General features: G+C 36.9%; 1 protein-coding gene across 9 annotated transcripts in view; it reads left to right on the forward strand.

Annotated features, from left to right (window-relative positions):
- EBAG9 (estrogen receptor binding site associated antigen 9) overlaps window positions 1-17,580 on the forward strand; it is a 23,477-nt gene continuing 5,897 nt past the window's right edge. The window contains exons 1-6 of one of the 9 annotated variants that reach the window (XR_011493302.1): window positions 373-1,115; window positions 3,619-3,858; window positions 10,374-10,471; window positions 13,335-13,413; window positions 13,772-13,930; window positions 15,917-16,024. Coding sequence is in view for 6 of the 9 variants with exons in the window: in XM_014840009.3 (XP_014695495.1) it covers window positions 10,389-10,471; window positions 13,335-13,413; window positions 13,772-13,930; window positions 15,917-16,024 (429 nt within the window). In the remaining 3 variants the exon portion in view is untranslated. Of the gene's footprint in view, window positions 1,130-3,618; window positions 3,859-10,373; window positions 10,472-13,334; window positions 13,414-13,771; window positions 13,931-15,916; window positions 16,025-17,580 lie in introns of all 9 variants that reach the window. The other 8 variants (XM_070481500.1, XM_070481499.1, XM_070481501.1 and 5 more) reach the window with 8 other exon arrangements.

Raw genomic sequence — 17,580 nt, forward strand, 5'->3', positions numbered from 1 at the left:
GGACCTGGGGCGGGTGCGGAAGTGAGGGCCTGGAGACAGCCGAGAACCTCCTTCAAGGAGGGCGAAGAGGGAGGGGCTGGGGGAGGGTTTCCCGAGGAGGGGGCGGCCATGGCAGCTGCGCGACGGCGACGGCGGCTGCGACGGAGCGCGCGCCCGGCTTTGAATGAGCGGGGCTGGGACTGAACGGGCGGAGCGCGAGCTCGAGGAAGCGACCGGCAGCGCGCGTGCGCGCGCCTTGTGTGCGCGCGCGGCTCGCGGCAGCTCGGAGCCTCCGCCGGGCGGGCGGGGAGGGGGAGGGGCAGGTGAGTGTGTGCGGCTCGCGCGCGCCCGCGAGGGGCTTCTTTCCCCGACCTCCACCCCTGCCCTGATCCCAACCTGGGCCTTGGGGGTGTCATCTGCCCTTCCCTGGTCAGCTCTGCTCTTCGCCCCGCACTTCCCGCCCTCCCACCTTCCCTTTCGCCCCTCCACCGGGTTTCCTCCCACGGCCGACTGCCCCTCTGGGGTACTGTTTCCGGGTCAGGGTGACCCCTGGGGTGAAGGAGCTGCGACGGGGAGCGGCCCTGGCTGGTAGCCCTCGCCATGCCGCGCTCACGCGTGGGGCACCGGCCTGTGGGGCGCCGGCCCGGACACCCCCGAGTCCCCCAGTCGGCCCTCCGTGGGGAAATTTGCCCGTCCTTCCTGCCCTTCCTCTCCAGGCCTCGCTCCTTCCCAGGCTTATTTTTCCAAATCGCCGGTCCCAGCCCGCCCGGCCCGCGCTTCAGCCGGTTAGAGCGTGGCCCCCGTCGCCGTGCGCAGGGCGTTGCGTTGTGTAACCCGACGACGCTCGGGTCGTTTGTCTCATCTGTACAGTGGGTATGATTTTGTTTTCATCAGCTAATTTCAGGTGGGTAATCTGAAGTTTAAGCATTTTAGTTATGAAACTTTCTGCTTTGGGGTCGTCCCGGAGACCTTCCTCCCCCTTTGTAAGCGTCAGCGGTGTCACATTTTGGAGGGCCTGACTTTGAGTTGCCAGAGGTTGTGCAGGGTTCGACTTCACCACCCGCCATCACCATCCGCTTCTGGTTCTACTTCTAGTTCCCCTTCTCTGACCGCTGCCGAACTTTGGTTTCTCAAATGTGAGTGAGTTCAGGTAAATTTTATTTTTGGAGCCTTGTGATATTCCTTAACATACTTCAGAGAGTGACAGACTTAATTTGAGGATATTCTGTACTGTGCTAGACCATATGGTCTTTTTAAATTTTGGTATTAAAAACATTCAAAACTACAGTTTCAGAAATCCAGCAGTTGATGACTTGTTTAGTGTGTACCAGCGTAGTTTTGGCTTGCCTTGTTTAACAAGTTGGCATGTAGTGACTCTACTGAAAGGTCTCGCCAGCAGTTTACATGGAATTACAAGGAGGAAAGATAGGTTTACTCTTTCCGTTTCTAATGCAGCCTTCTTTTTTAAAATTGTAGGTGAATCTTTTTCACGTGACATAGCCGAGCTGTCATTCCTGTTGATTTCCTAGAGGTGTCATTTCGCCAAAAGCCCTGAGGATAGGTTCCTTCGTGGTTCTGTATCTTATTCTGCTATATTTCAAGTTTGTGTATTTTCCTATTTTAAAGGAAATTTTAATTTTAAAATTAGCTTATAGTAGCATTTCTCAGTTCTAGAAAGTAGTTTAAAGCAACCGAAGTGCAGGCTCACTTAAGATGTATACTTAGCAAATTCGTGATCTAAAGGGCGTTTAAAAAATCAAGCTGAGGCAGAGTATAAAATTTAAAAGAAGGTTTCTCAAATGGGATATGGTGTGGGGAGAGCCTGGGCTTTGGGGTCAGTCTGTTTAAACCCCAGGTGAGTGGGTCTGAGCTTCTTTGTCAGCCTCATCTGTTAAATGGGAATAATAAAACTTAACCTCTTTTGTTTGTCCTTAGGATTCCACTGAGACGATAGGACATACATTGTCTAGAATTGTGTCTTGAACATATTGCTCAGGGAATGTTAATTTTCCTTCATTCAACAAATTTTTGAGTACCTGCTGTGTGCTTGGCATTGGCTAAGACCTAGAAATACCAAACTGAGCAAGACTGTTAGGGGCCCTGCCTCCTTAGTCCCCCCGCATTGTTGCTAGCTCGTCACAATTGGGCAGTGAACACCGGTTTCTCTTTACTGGGTCGGTAGTGTTTCCCATCACTCATAGTATCTGTTGCGTAGTAGGTGCTAAATACATATATTCATTGAATTGGATTGGCACGTTAATTAAATACAGGTTCCAAAGAATATTTCTGCCTGCAGATGAATGTAGTTGATAAAATCGAAAGTGTTGGTTGATAGTTAACCTGATTGCGTTTTCTACATTTCAGTACAACTGGTTGGGAAATTTATCTTGGAAATTATAACATCATCACTGAATTGCTAAGAGTGTTTATTGTTAGTGAGGTTCTCTTGAATTTTGAATTAAATAGACCTTGAATTAAATGGAGTCTAAGTCATTGGGTGTGGAAGCATGGAAACATGTGCGTACTCTCTCTGCTTCAATTCTATGAAATGAGAACAACAATATCTATCTCATAAGATGGTTTTATGGATTATGTGAGATAATATTTAGATAGTACTTAGCACGTAGTTGATGGTCAATGAATGTTAGTTCCTTTCTTTTGTTAGTCACAAAAGCGAATTTTCCACAGAATGAGGATACTCTTAACTGCCAAGGAGAGAATTCTATTCCCTTGTCAATAATAGTCCCACTTTCCCTTTTTCTGTTGGAACTAAACTTTAATTTTATTTTCAGTTACCATTGAAGTCATTCAAGTTGATGAATGCTTATTGAACAATGACACAACAGTATTTGTAGCCAGATGATGATCCTCCTTACCACGCCTCTATATGAAATTTATTCTCCACTCTTCATTCGTGTGTTTCCTGAGACCCACTCCTCTCCCCAGGCCTTAAATATTACATATCTTCTCCCTTCAGAACATCCTGATAGAGTATCTCCTCGCTTCTGTTCCCTTTTCCCTCAAGTGCCACATGCTCTACAGTCTCTTTTCTAGCCATCTTTTTTGGCTTATAAGGTTTCTGAAAACTTAGGCTAAATTTTCATTTAGGGAAGTTTACTTTTTTTTGGTTGAGAGTTTTATTTTTGACCACTTAGCTTAAAATGAGGCTTTTATTCATCATTTAAATTATTTAGATCATTCTCATAATGAAGCAATCAGACCTTTCTTTCAGCTCTTATTTTGGAGGTACTAGATCGGTAAGATCCTCTGGAGAAGGATTGTGCAGGACAGATTAGGTACATAGAAAGAACGGTAGTGCAAGATGGAAAATATGAGTACAGTAAGAGAAAAATACTGGAGTTAGGAATACTTTACAGTAGTCCAACAAGCTAGGGAGAATGTAGTGGAAATGGGGAAGAATATGGGCAGTATTAGGAAATGGAATGAAGTCTTTTTGGCAGTTTGAATGTAAGGGGATAAGAGAAGAGAGGAGTCAAAATTGTTGCATTTTTTGAACCCTAGTAAACCACTGATTGGGGATGTTTTTGACAGAAGTATTCAAGTTACTTGAACAGCAAAATTCTTAATTTTATCTTGGTTCATTTTCTCTTAAAGTCACTCTTCTTTCCATCCTCTCAGTTAGTGGGCCAGCTCCAGGCAGAGGCATTCAGGAAGTCGTTACGCTCATATGGAGATACCACCTCCAGTTGTGTGAAGATGCGTGAGCATTGCTGAGGAAGCCTTTTGGAACTCTGTTACTGTGGAGTCTACTTGCCCTTTATTCCTTTCTAACTGTAGAAACAGGAAGGGCTAGCTCTGTGCTTTGCCCTTCTTTAGAACGGACGGGCAGTAGTGGCTCTACAGAGCAGTTAGGATCAGGTACCGTAAGAGTTAACTATTTTTTCCTTGCTTTCTGGTTTTGTTTTGTTTTTATTTTTATTTGACTTTTATTTTGAACTTTTATATTAAAGTGTAACATACAAACAGTATATACAGTAAAGTAAGCTGGTGTTGCTACCACTCAGATTGGTATATAGATCTTAGTTCCCTCATGCTTCTGTACCGTCCCCCATCAGAGGTGCCCACTGCTTTTTACTATACAGTTTTTAAGTTAATGTAATATTTTACTAGTTGAGAAAATTATTACATACTGTTTTCAAGACTTTAGGAGGTTATTCTCATATCTGGAAATTACAGACAAAACAGAGTGCTGTCTGGTTTAATCCATGTGAAATACATTTTAAAATAGCATGCTGTTAGTACAGGGATGGTGTATTTTTCCAGGAAGGTTTAATCTTTATGTTATATTTATAAATTTTAGTGCTTATCTTTATACACATATAAGATAATTTTTAAAAAGTCAGCATTTCAATTTCGAATAGAAGGAACACACAGCTGTCCCTTTAATTTGGTTCCATAATAGTTATTGCTTAAGTTAGGTTTCTCTACTTTTAAGTAAATATGTTTAGAACTGACGTCCAAATATGCTGTTTGTGCTTTTTTATTTTGGAAAAAAGTGTGTATCAGATCATGTTTTCTCTTTTTGTTTTATGGAATCACTCTACTCCAAATATTGGTGTTAACCAACTGTGATGATTGCTTCCACCACTGGGAGGCCATGATGAGTTTTAGTTGTAACTTTGTTATTAGCTTGTTGGCTGGCCTTGAGCAGAAGAGTTAACTTCAGTGTATCTTAGTTTGTTGGTTGAGAAAATTAAATTGGATGATATACTGATATATTCAAATGACTCCAACCTACGAGTCATATGATTCTAAATGCTTACTCAGTAATTTTCCTCCTCTGACAAATAAATGGCAAGGAAAAGATAAAACCTGAAATTCCATTGTTCGAAACATCGTTCCTGTGTGTGTGCGTGTGTATATGCCTGTACTTTCTTGTGACTTGACTGAACATGTGATCTGCTCTGCCTCTCTACAGTGGAAGAATGACCATCTCTCATGGATTAACAAATTTTATTTTCCTTTGCCCTCTTTTATATTTATTTTGAGATTCTGAATGGGGAAGTTCGTGGCTACTTGCTATTTATTTATTATTGATTAATTAATTTATAAATATTGGCACCTGAGCTAACATCTGTTGCCATTCTTCCTTTTTTTTTTCCTCTCCCCAAAGCCCCCCAGTACATAGTTGTATATTCTAGTTGTAGGTTCTTCTGGTCGTGGCATGTGAGATGCTGCCTCAGGGTGGCCTGATGAGTGGTGCCATGTCTGCGCCCAGGATCTAAACCAGCAAAACCCCGGGCCGCCGAAGCGGAGTGCATGAACTTAACCACTCCACCACGGGGCTGGCCCCTGGTTACTTAATATATTTAATTTTAACTTGTGCCAAAACTCATTTTAAGAAATTTTTTAATTAGTGATTGTTAGGATAATATGTGCAGTACATATTATGGTATAGGTGACTAAAATGTATGAAGAAGCATTTGTAAATAATGACCATGTTTGAAAGGCTAGCAAAATAATACCTGTGTCACCATTTTTGAGAATTTTTTTATCTTGTGGTTGCCATGGCTTTAAGTAGTTTCCAATTCATTAGCATTTCTTTTATATAGAAGCATATCTTCTGATTTAATCATAGAGGGGCAGTATGAGTGTGATCTTTCAGGACTCGAACGCTAGAACCAAACTCCCTGGGTTCGAATCCCAGTTCTGTAACTTACCAGCTATGTGTCTTTGGGTTTCCTTATCTGAAATAGGGATAAAATAGTATTTGCCTCAAGTGTTTCATAGGGTTGTTGTGAGCATTAAATGAATTATTACATGTAAAGCACTAAGAAGAATGCTGGGTATATACTAAGAGTTAGCTGTTGTAGCATATTGAAATGCTGTTAAGAAATCAGAGTTCTGTTCCTAGAGAAATTCTGTAATATGTTTCTTGTCACTAATTGACCTAGTTTCCTAATGGAAGTTGGCTCTGCAGAAAGAGTTACAAGTAATCAATACAAGATGATAGTATTAATGACTTCTTTTAAGATTCTAACCAGAATCTGAAAACTTTCCTAAGTGAGATAATATTGTTAAAAAAAGTCTTATTAGCATAGATTGTTTTCAATAGATTTTTGAGCTAGAATTGACATACAATAAACTGTACATATTTAAGATGTACAATTTGATCTATTTTGATGAATTTATACACACCTGTGAAGCCATTAGCACAATCAAAATAGTAAGTATATCCATTACTTGTAAAAGTTTACTCATGTACTCATGCCCCTTTGTAGTCCATCCTTCCCATCCTTCCTTGCCCCCATCTCAAAGCACCACTGATCTACTTTCTGTCACTATAGATTTGTTTGTATTTTCTAGAGTTTTTTTAAATAGATGGGATCATATAGTCTATTCTTTTTTGTCTGGCTTCTTTCATTCAGTGTAATTATTTTGAGGTATGTCAATGTTATTGCTTGGAGTAAGTTCATTCCTTTTTATTGCTGAGTGGGACTCTATTGTATGTATACACCACAATTTGTATGTGTATATTTGGGTAGTTTCCAGTTTGGAGCTATTGAAAATAAAGGTACTATTTAAGTACAGCAAGTTTTTTTAGGGTTATATGCTTTCATTTATCTTGGGTAAATTCCTAGGAGTAGAGTGGCTGGGTCATATGGTACATTTTGTTTAACTTTGTCAGAAACTACCAACTATTTTCCAAAATTGGTGTACCGTTTTGCACTCCCACTACCATTGGAGGAGAATTATGGTTGCCCCATATCCTCCCCAGTACTTGGTGTGGGGATTATATTTAATTTGAGCCATTCTAATTGTGTACTAATGGTTTTTACTGTGGTTTTAATTTACATTTCTCTGATGATTAATGATGTTGACCATCATTTCATTTACTTATTTACCATTGTATATCTTCTTTGGTAAAGTGTCTATTCACAGCTTTTGCCCATTTTTTAATTGGGTTATTTGGTTTCTCACTGAGTATTGAAAGGTTCTTATATATTCTAGATAAAAGTCCTTTATTAGGTATATGCTTTGCAGAGATTTTTCCAATCTATGGCTTGTCTTTCCATTCTCTTAAGAGTGTTTCTGAATTGTAGAAGAGTTTACTTTTGATGAAGCCCAATTTATCAGTTTTTCTTATTGATTGCACTTTAAGTGTCATATGCGAAAGTCTTTGCTGGACCCAGCTCACAAAGATTTTTGTCCCTTTTTTTTTCCTAGAAGTTTTGTAATTTTAGGTTTTATATTTAGATCTGTGATCCATTTTGAGTACTTTTCATAAATGGTGTGAGATATAGATTAAAGAATTTCATTTGTTTGTTTTTGCATATAGATACCCAGTTTTTCCAGTGCTGTTTGCCAAGAACACCATCCTTTCTCCTCTTAACTGCCTTCACATCTTCCTTAAATTTCAATTGTCCATATATATGTGGGTCTGTTCTGTACCTTCCATTCTGTTCCATTGATCTATTTGTCAATCTTGACTCCAATACTATGCCATTTTGCTTAGTGTAGCTTTGTAACAAGTCTTGAAGTCAGGTAGTGTTAACCTTTCTACTTTGTTCTTTTTTCAGTGTTATTTTGGCTACTATAGGTCCTTGCATTTCCGTATGAATTTTAGAATTAGCTTGTCAAGTTTTAGAGAAAAAAGCCTGCTGAGATTTTGATTGCGATTACATTGAATGTATAGTTGAATTTAGGGAGACAATATTGTAACAACATTGAGTCTTTGAGCTCTGAAAGATCTTTTTAAGTTAATTCAGGTCTTTTAAATTTCTCTCAGTGGGGTTTTAAAGTTTTCAATATAGAGGTCTTTCAAGATTTGCCCCTAAGTATTTCATATTTTTTGTGCTCTTATAAATGTGTTTAAAATTTCAATTTGTGATTGTTTATTGCTAACATATAAAATTACAGGTGATAGCAGATTCTGTTGAATTTTCTACATACACAAACACAGTTTTACTTCTTGTTTTTCAATCTGGATGCCTTTTATCTCCTTTTCTTGCTTAATTGCACTGGCCAGAACCTCCACTACAATGCTGAATAGAAGTGGTGAAAGCACATGTGCTTGTGTTGTTCATAATCTTACATAGGAAGTGTTCAATTTTTCACCATTAAGTCTCGTGTTAATATAAGTTTTTCAGAGATGTCCTTGATTAGGTTGAGAAAGTTCCCTTCTGTTCCTGTTTGGTTGTGAGTTTTTATCCAGAATGGATGTTGAGTTTTGTCAATGCTTTTTCTGTTTCTACTGAGATGAGTATAGAGTTTTTCTTTTTCAGTTTGTTACTGTGGTGAATTAGATTTGATTTTCAAGCATTAAACCAACCCTACATTCCTGGGCTAAGCCCCACTTGGTCTGATCTATTATCCTTTTATATTTTGTGGATTTCAATTTACTAATATTTTGTTAATGAGCTTTGTGTCTATGTTCATAGTACACTGGTCTCTAGTTTTCTGGTGATGTCTTTGGTCTAGATTAGTATCAGTGTAATGCTGCCCACAAAGAATGAGTTGGGAGGGGCTCACCCTGTGCTGTAGTGGTTAAGTTCTGTGCACTCCTCTTCGGTGGCCTGGTTTCACAGGTTCAGCTTCTGGATGCAGACCTACTCCACTCATCAAGCGGCAACTCACATATAAAATAGAGGAAGATTAGCACAGATGTTGGCTCAGGGCTAATCTTCCTTAAGCAATAAAAGAGGAAGATTGACAGATGTTAGCTCAGGACAATATTGCTCAGCAAAAAAAGAAAGAATGATTTGGGAAATATTCCCTCCTCTTCAGTTTTCGGGCAATTTATACAGAATTGGTATTACTTCTTCCTTAAGTGTTTGGTAGAATTCGCCAGTGAAAGCCATCTTGGCCTACAAATTCAATTTATTTAATAGAGATAGAGATTTTCAGGGTATCTGTTTCTTTGATAACTTGTTTCTTTCAAGGAATTTGTCCATTTTATCTTATTTGTCAGATATAGGCATTAAAGTTGCTTGTAATATTTCCTCACTATCTTTTTAATATCTGTAGACTCTAGTGATGTGACCTCTCTCGTTTATGATATCAGCATAATTCTGTTATTAGGGACATATATGTTTTAGATTGTTATGTGCTTGTGATTAACTGACCCTTTTATCATTATGAAATGACCACTTTTATACCTGCTAATAGTGTTTTTCTGAAGTCTGCTCTCTGACATTGAAATAGTTACTTCAACTTTCTTTTGGTTAGTGTTAGTATGATGTATTTCCCCCATCCTTTTACTTTTTTTTTTTTAAAGATTGGCACCTGAGCTAACATCTGTTTCCAATCTTCTTTTGTTTTTTCTTCTTTTTCTCCTCCCCAAAGCCCCCCAGTACATAGTTGTATATTCTAGTTGTAGGTCCTTCTGGTGATGCTATGTGGGACGCCGCCTCAACATGGCCTGATGAGTGATGCCATGTCTGTGCCCAGTATCCAAACCAGTGAATCCCTGGGCCGCCAAAGTGGAGCACACGAACTTAACCACTTGGCCATGGGCCGGCCCCATCCTTTTACTTGTGTTTCTATATTTGAAGTACATTTAGGCAGCATGTAGTGAGGTCTTCCTTTTTTATCCAATCCAACAACTTCTGCCTTTTAATTGGGATGTTAGACAATTTTCATTTAATGAGATTATTGATATGGTTAGGTTTAAGTCTATTATCGCTTTTTGTTTTTGCCTTCTCCCATCTTTATTTGTTCCCCATTATCTTCTTTCCTGCTGCCTTTCCTATTGAATATTTTATCTCCTTTCTTCGCTTATTAGCTATAACTGGACCCTGCCCCTCAGAGGATGTTAATTAATTTACTAGGGATAAGCCCAGGTATCATTATTTCTTTAAAGAATCCCCAGATATGTGAACCACTGGACTAGATGATCTCTGTGGTTACTTCCAACTTATTAGCTATGTGATTTTGGGCAAGTTATTTGACTTCTCAATTCAATGTCCTCATCGGTAAAATGGGTATAATAAAATGTATCTGTCGTAAAGTTAAAAATGTTTAAAAATATTTTGAATAGTACTATTGAATGTAAATTCATATAGTTCAGACTTCAAAAGGTACAAAAAATTGAATAAATGCTGTTTTATACCTTTTTGATTTTTTAGTAGAAAATCATAAATAAATTGTATATAGATAATTTAAATAGAATTACTTTTAAAAACCACTCAGAGTATTTCAAAAAGTTTTTTTCTCTCAATTGTTGAAAACTCTTCAAAAACTTAGTTTCTTGAATTGTCAATATGATTTATACTTTAATTTTATAGTGTACTGTGTTATATTGTGGTTTCTAAAGAAAAGTAAAAAATATGTCTGACTTACAGCTCATAGTAGGAATTTTCGCCTTGATTTCAGAAAGGGAGCATAGCTTCTGAAATCAGTTTAATGCATTTATTTTTGTGCTTTTCCCACAGGTTTTGATTCCCACCATGGCTATCACACAGTTTCGGTTATTTAAAGTTTGTACCTGCCTAGCAACAGTATTCTCATTCCTAAAGAGATTAATATGCAGGTAAACAAATTTTACGGTCAAGTTGACCTGTTTATCTTCTTGCTGGTTTCAGAGACCTTCAGAACTAGAAAAGGGCAGGATAGACTGTGTTATAAGCTAACTATCTTTTTTGCAGTATTCATTCGTTAATCTCTAGTATTTTTAAATATTTTTTTCTCTACTTCAGATCTAGAAAGTAGAGGTTTAATTCTTTTCATTCTTTCAGATTCTTACATCTTGCACTGAAATGACATTCTTACTACTACAGAATCTCAGAAATAAGCAGACCAACTTTCATTCTTATAATCATCAGACGGTTTTTATGTACATAATTGTTTCATTATCAGAATGTTTTAAAATGGTTAAGTGGAATTAGGCATAGATGTTTCTTTATATACTGCAATATGAATGCTATTTTTACATTTAAAAAACTTTAACAGAGAAACCCCAAACAAAATAGTTTTTTTTGGTCTCGTAAATGATATCCCAGACTGTGCAGGTAGTCCAGGGCAGGTGACTCATTCTGCTTCAGTCAGTCATCCAGAGACTCAGATTCTTTCTATTTTGTCACAGTACCATACCCTAGAGCGGTAGTTCCTAAACTGTGTCCTAAAGCACTTCAGGGCTTCCCATTAAATCACAGCAGTGCTATAGGATATTTAAACTTTTTCAGCAAAACACAGTGAGTGTGACAGTCAACATCTGTTAATGGCTGCACACACTTCTGGCACAAGGTAGTTCACATTTGCAACATTAGATCCTGCAGCATTACTTTTGATGATGTTCTTGAATGTTTGAGAGAAGTTTTGTTTACTTGGATTTTTGGTGACCTATCTTTGCAAAGCTAGGATTTTAGGTTGTAATTAAAAGCTAGTACTGAACTAAAATTAACATGAAACAGAAAATGAGGGTGGTGGTATCCAGTCTGATTCCAAGGCTTAACAAACCATGCAGTGTCCAACAGGCACACACATTCCACTAGTAAGTACTTGTGGTTATTTAAGAATGAGATCGAAATATTTTTATTTAAATTTATATGTGTTATTTTCCAATGGCTACTAAGCAGTTAGGACATACATGAGTATTAAATTGTTTCTGCCTAATCAATGGAACTGTCATTTCTTTTGGCCTAGAAGTATTGTGAAAAGCGTACTGACACACTGAGAGTAGGGTAGGGTACAAAGGAAGTAGAGGGCAGTCAGCTCTCTATTTTGGTGGACATGATTTAGAAGTTGCACACAAGTCTGTTCACAGCCTGCTGTCCAGAGCTTAGCCACTTAGCATATGGCCACTTAGCGGCAAGGGAGACTAGGAAGTATATTCTCTTGCTAAATGGCCATTTTATAGCTGCTGAAACTCTGAGGATTAAGTAGCATTGAATTTCTTGTTAGAAGTAAAGTGACCTGGAAATTTTTTACAAAAAGGTCCCGGGTATGGCAATGGGAATGAGTGGATGAAATAGAGTGGAAATGATCACTGGAGGATGGGAGGTCAAGAAAGAATTGAAAAGTTTAGGGGATTGTTGAAATCACCTAGGAAGAGGACAGGATTTGGGAAGTAGGAAAAAAGGTGAACTAAATGCTCAAATCATCAAAGCGTGAGGAGGAATAGCTAGAAATTCATTAGTTAAAGCAGGATAAGAATGGATGTTAATTGCTAGAAGGCTGGAGGTTAAAAGAAGTAGTTTTGTTAACAGTGGTGATAAATTATAGATGTTTTTCTCTTTGCATCTGTATTTTCTAAAACTTCTGTTGAATATAGATTATTTTTAATATAGGAAATTACATTTGATTTAAAAAATATTAAGGACAATTCTCTTGTCACATAAATTTTTTTTGTCAATGTAAATATATTTAGGATTGATTCTATGTTCAGTTTTAAAGGAAACTGACCCTTGGTTAGAATAAGCTTTTCTGAAGTGTTAGAAGGAACCTAGATCATATGTGCTAAAATACCAAGTTTACATCATAAATTTAGTCCTAGACTATACTACTTTTTTATTGATACTTTCAACAAATAAAGTATGATTTCTAATCTTGTAATAAAAATAGCTGACTTTACCAGTTAGCTCTAAGTAGATGCTTTATAAATTATTTGAAGTGAAGCAAGTGACTAAATCATTTAAAATAGCTACCATTTTTTTAACGCATTATGATAAAGCAGGCACTGTCTAGTATCTAGCTGTGTTAAATATGTCGCTTAAGTAAATCCTCCCAACAGCTCTGTAAAAGTAGGTTTCAGTACCTGCATTTTACAGATGAGGATATTGAGGCTGAAAAGTTAGGTAATTCTAACTAGACTCATAATTAGTAGAAGTAACATTGAAAACCATAGTCTACATAGATTCCCATAGCACATGCTCTTAAAAACTGAGTTATAATACCTATCTTGTTTAATGCAGTGCTTTTCCTACTAATCCTAAAACTTTATGAGTTACAGTTCAACCCAGTGATTTTCAGACTTTTTCAGTTTAGTAGGTTATCTTACCAAGAAACCAAATATGTAAAATAAACAAAAGCTAAGGCACCCTGGTTAAAACAGAACAGCTGTCTCTGAGCTTTGCCTGCAGAACTCACAGTACTCTAAGGATCGTGGTTTGAAGCCACTTTGCGTTTTTGGTTTTGGCTTTATATTCCTCCTAAATTTGTCTATAATTCTGAGCCCTAAACCAAAAAGCAATTATGTTGTCCTGTGCAAGATTTTAAAAACATGTAAAAGATATCTGATACATGCCTTTTCATATCTTAATGAGCAACTTTTAATTATTAAAATAAATAATTCTAAAATTGAAAAATTCTTCTACGCCTTAAGTTACTGTCTATTGTGCTTTTACCCATGCTTGTTTTGGTACTTCTTGAAATAAATTATTTCATTTTTGTTTTAGGTCTGGCAGAGGACGGAAGTTAAGTGGAGACCAAATAACTTTGCCAACTACAGTTGATTATTCATCAGTTCCTAAACAGGTAATTTTTTTAAAAGGTTTAATAAGTGTTCCTGAGCCATATTTTTCAAACTGGATTGCAGACCATTAGTAGGTCATGAAATTAATTTCATAGTGTTGGTCAGGATTTTTGTTGTTGTTATATTTTCTTATTCTAAAATTTTTATTTGGTTCTTCATTTTCTTTTCTATTCCTTTGCCAAGATTTTCTGGGTTTTTTTCCATTGGTTTTAAGAGTGTTTGTTATTGCTTACTGGAGCATTTTTATCTTTCCCGTTGACCAAAAATGTTTGAAAAACAATGTTTTTAAAGCCCATTTTTCTAATAAGTGATGAATGAGATGTTAATTTGTGGCTGACAGTATTGATCAATTAAATTTAGACAGATGTTGAAGAGTGGACTTCCTGGGATGAAGATGCACCCACAAGTGTAAAGATTGAAGGAGGGAATGGGAATGTGGCAACACAACAAAATGCTTTGGAACAACTGGAACCTGACTATTTTAAGGACATGACACCGACTATAAGGAAAACTCAGAAAGTATGTTGACAGATTTGTGGTTTAGAGATTAAACTATTAAACTGCTTTTCAGATTCCTATAGTTAAAATTAGACAGTATAATTAGTAATTGTTAGAAAGCCTATTCAAATTATCCATTTGTTGTGTTTTCTATCATGTAAAAGAGGTTTATGTATTCAAGTGACCTAGACATAGACCCTAGTAAGTTGTCCCCCCAAGTCTTTTAAAATTATATCTAAGCATTTATTGAAATCCTATTGTATATCAGATTCTAGACTCCAGTCTCTGCTATGGAGACTAAGGTGAATAAGATATAATTCTAACCTTAAAAGAGTTCACAGTTTAGTGCTGTCTACAAACTGAGAAGTAGTTTCCATGTTGGTAACCATTATAAAACCGATGCAAAGCTCTGAGAACTGGAAGTAATTGTTGTGGGTTTGTGTTAGTCATTCCTTCTTTATTTAATCCCTTTTGAGTAGAATGTGGAATATTACCTAAAGTTGCAGGGAATTATTGGAAAAAGAACAATAGCTGAGTATTTTCCTTTCTTTTTATCAAAATAGTACATGTACATTTTAAAAAATGTTTAAATCAAAGAATATAGAAGGGGCTCGCCCCATGGCCGAGTGGTTAAGTTCATGCATTCTGCTTCAGCAGCCCAGGGTTCACTGGTTCGGATCCTGGACATGGACCTACACACCACTCATCAAGCCATGCTATGGCAGCATCCCACATAGAAGAAATAGAATGACCTACAACTAGGATATACAATTATGCACTGGGGCTTTGGGGAGGGAAAAAAAAGACGAATATTGGCAACAGATGTTAGCTCAGGGCCAATCTTCCTCACCAAAACAAAGAAGATATTAAAACAAAGAAAGAATATAGAAGAATTTATGGAAAGCAACAGACTTCTGCCCCATCACCCTTGATAGCCAGTTCTACTTTCCAGAAGCAGCTACTCATAAGTTTTTCTGTTTAGGCTTCTTCTAGTGTTTTTTCTTTTTACCATAGCTATATATAATATGCTTACATTGTTATTCTTGATTTACCAATCACAGACATTGTCCGCTGACTTCATACTATGGTGAATGAGGATTTACTTCATTCCATGCTGACCCCTCTTCTCCCTCTTTCAGATATTATGATGTTATTATTCCATTCTACCTCACCAGTCACTCTGCTATTCCAAAAGAACACAAAGTTCCATTTCTTGTTCAATCAAGCATAGAAAATATTTCTTATAAATATACTTTATGAAATGAGGACATTATTTATTCCACACTTCTCTGCTAGAGATCCTCTGTCTCCATCTATCTCTCAGGTGGTTTCAGCTATACATTTTTACATTCTCAAGGTTGATAAGATTTACATTCTGTAATCACACTTGTTTTTGTTGAGTTGTCCAAATGTCTCAATGCTGAAAAGCATTAAGCTGTGTATTGTTGAAGGAGTTTAAGTGGGTTTCTTAGTAGATGAATACCTTGTATTTTGGAAGTATATCGCTGCTCTCAGTAGGAACCCAATGTATTACAATAGAACTTTAATAGATTAATTAGAATGAAATGCTTTTAGGCTACAAAGCTAACACTCCTGGCTTGAAAGAGTTAATGCGTTCATAGATATCCACATGCTTAGAGAGCTGGTTGTGCTTTTGGCAGGATTTGATACATGTACTTATTGAATGCAGTGACTAAAAGTTCCTAATTATGTTTGGAGGGGCTAGGCGAAGTAGGGAAGAAGGAGGAAAATGAGAATTTATTTACTTACTTTTTAAGTGAAATACAAGTTTTCTTAGTATGTAACTGGTTTGTGTAATAATTGCTTTGGAATTTTGATAGTATTTACAGACTATTTTTTTTAGTTTTTACCTTGTAAATTTTAAAAGAAGAAGGGTAGAAGATATTTTAAGTAATTAAAAAATGCTTTGGTCAGTTAATTATTTTGTCTTTTTCATATAGTGATGGGTAAAATATTTCTCTAATTCTATTTCAATTAATCTTTCAGATCATTATTAAGAAGAGAGAACCATTAAATTTTGGCATCCCGGATGGTAGCACAGGTTTCTCTAGTAGATTAGCAGCTACACAAGATATGCCTTTTATTCATCAATCTGTAAGTATGTTAATGGTATTTAAGCAGGGGTCTGTTTTTGTTTCTGTTTTCTTTAAAGAAGAAAAAAAACAAAATGAATTGGGCACAGTTTTTTTATTTCTGGGACGGTGAAACAGGTTTAGCCGTTTGAAATAGGTTAATCTGGAGTTTCACCAATCCTATACTTTCATGAGATTGTAAATTACTCATACTGAGATACTAAGATACTCATACCAAGATAAAAGATACTAAGATCAGAGTTCCATTGTACATTTACAAGATAGAGACAAATGTTATTTAAAGATATGATTTTTAAAGAGAGTATCACTAAAATTTAACCTAATAGCAGGTTATTTTTAAGTGAGTTAGGAATTGTTTCCCTAGTAGAGTATGTCTACATTTAAAGTGTGATTCGACTTAAAATGAGTTTGACTTAAATGCAAACTTTCAAGAACAAAAATAGTGAGGCAAGTATATAGCTGTAGTTCTCAACCTTGAAAGCATATCAGAATTAGCTTTGAATTTTTTTCAAAACACCAATGTCTAAACCCTTTTTCAGACCTAAACCTAAACATGCTTAGTTTGATTAATTATTGCTTAGTAATTGACTCATTGATTATATTAGTTATCTATTGTTGTATAACAGCCCCACACTTAGTGGCTTAAAACAGCGATAAATATTTTTTATATCATTTAGTTTCTGTGGATCAGGAATCCAGAGGTAACTAAACTGGGTGGTTCTGGCTCAGGGTTTCTAGTGAGTTTCCAGACACAAGTCATTAGCTGGGGCTGGAGGCATCTGAAGGCTCAGCTGAGATTGGAGGATTCATTTCAAAGGTGGCTCACTTACGTGCCTGGAAATTAATGCTGGTTGGTTGCACGGAGCCTCAGTTCCTTGCTGTGGAGCTCTTGATAGGGCTGCTTGAGTTTCCTTATGACTTAAGGAAGCTGACTTTCCCAGAACAAGTGATCCCTGACAGAGAGAGAGAGAGAAGTGCAGAGGTGAAGCCAGAATGCCTGTTTATGGCTTAGTCTTACAAGTGACTCATTGTCACCTCCATGTTATTTTGTTCATTGGAAGCTAGTCACTAAATCCAGCCCATATACAAGGATAGAGGAATTAAGCTCCACCTCTTGAAGGAAGAAGTGTCAAAGAATTTGCAGACATAGTTTTTAGACCACCACATCTATCTGTCTATCTGCAATTTGTCTATACTGCACAGGCACTTCTGAGGCCCCTCTCCCCAGGGAACCCATGTTTACATATGTTTTTAATTTATTGATCAACAAATATTCCTACTAATGCCAGGTGCTTTTTAGGTGCTAGTAATATAGTGGAAAGTAGCAAAACAGGTAGGGTCCTTGCCTAAGAAGGATGCATTCTAGTGGGGGAGGTACAATATTAAATGATCACACACGTAAATATTACAAATTTTGATGTCTTGTTCATGATGCTATGAGAGCATAAATAGCACTGTAGATATTTCTCTAAAATAGCATAGCGTCATAATGTTTAATTTTTTACTTTGTATTTCTAAATTTTAAACTTTATTCATATATTTTTGATTCATATTGGT

Source organism: Equus asinus, chromosome 12 (assembly GCF_041296235.1).
Source record: "Equus asinus isolate D_3611 breed Donkey chromosome 12, EquAss-T2T_v2, whole genome shotgun sequence".
In the NCBI taxonomy this organism is placed as follows: domain Eukaryota; kingdom Metazoa; phylum Chordata; class Mammalia; order Perissodactyla; family Equidae; genus Equus; species Equus asinus.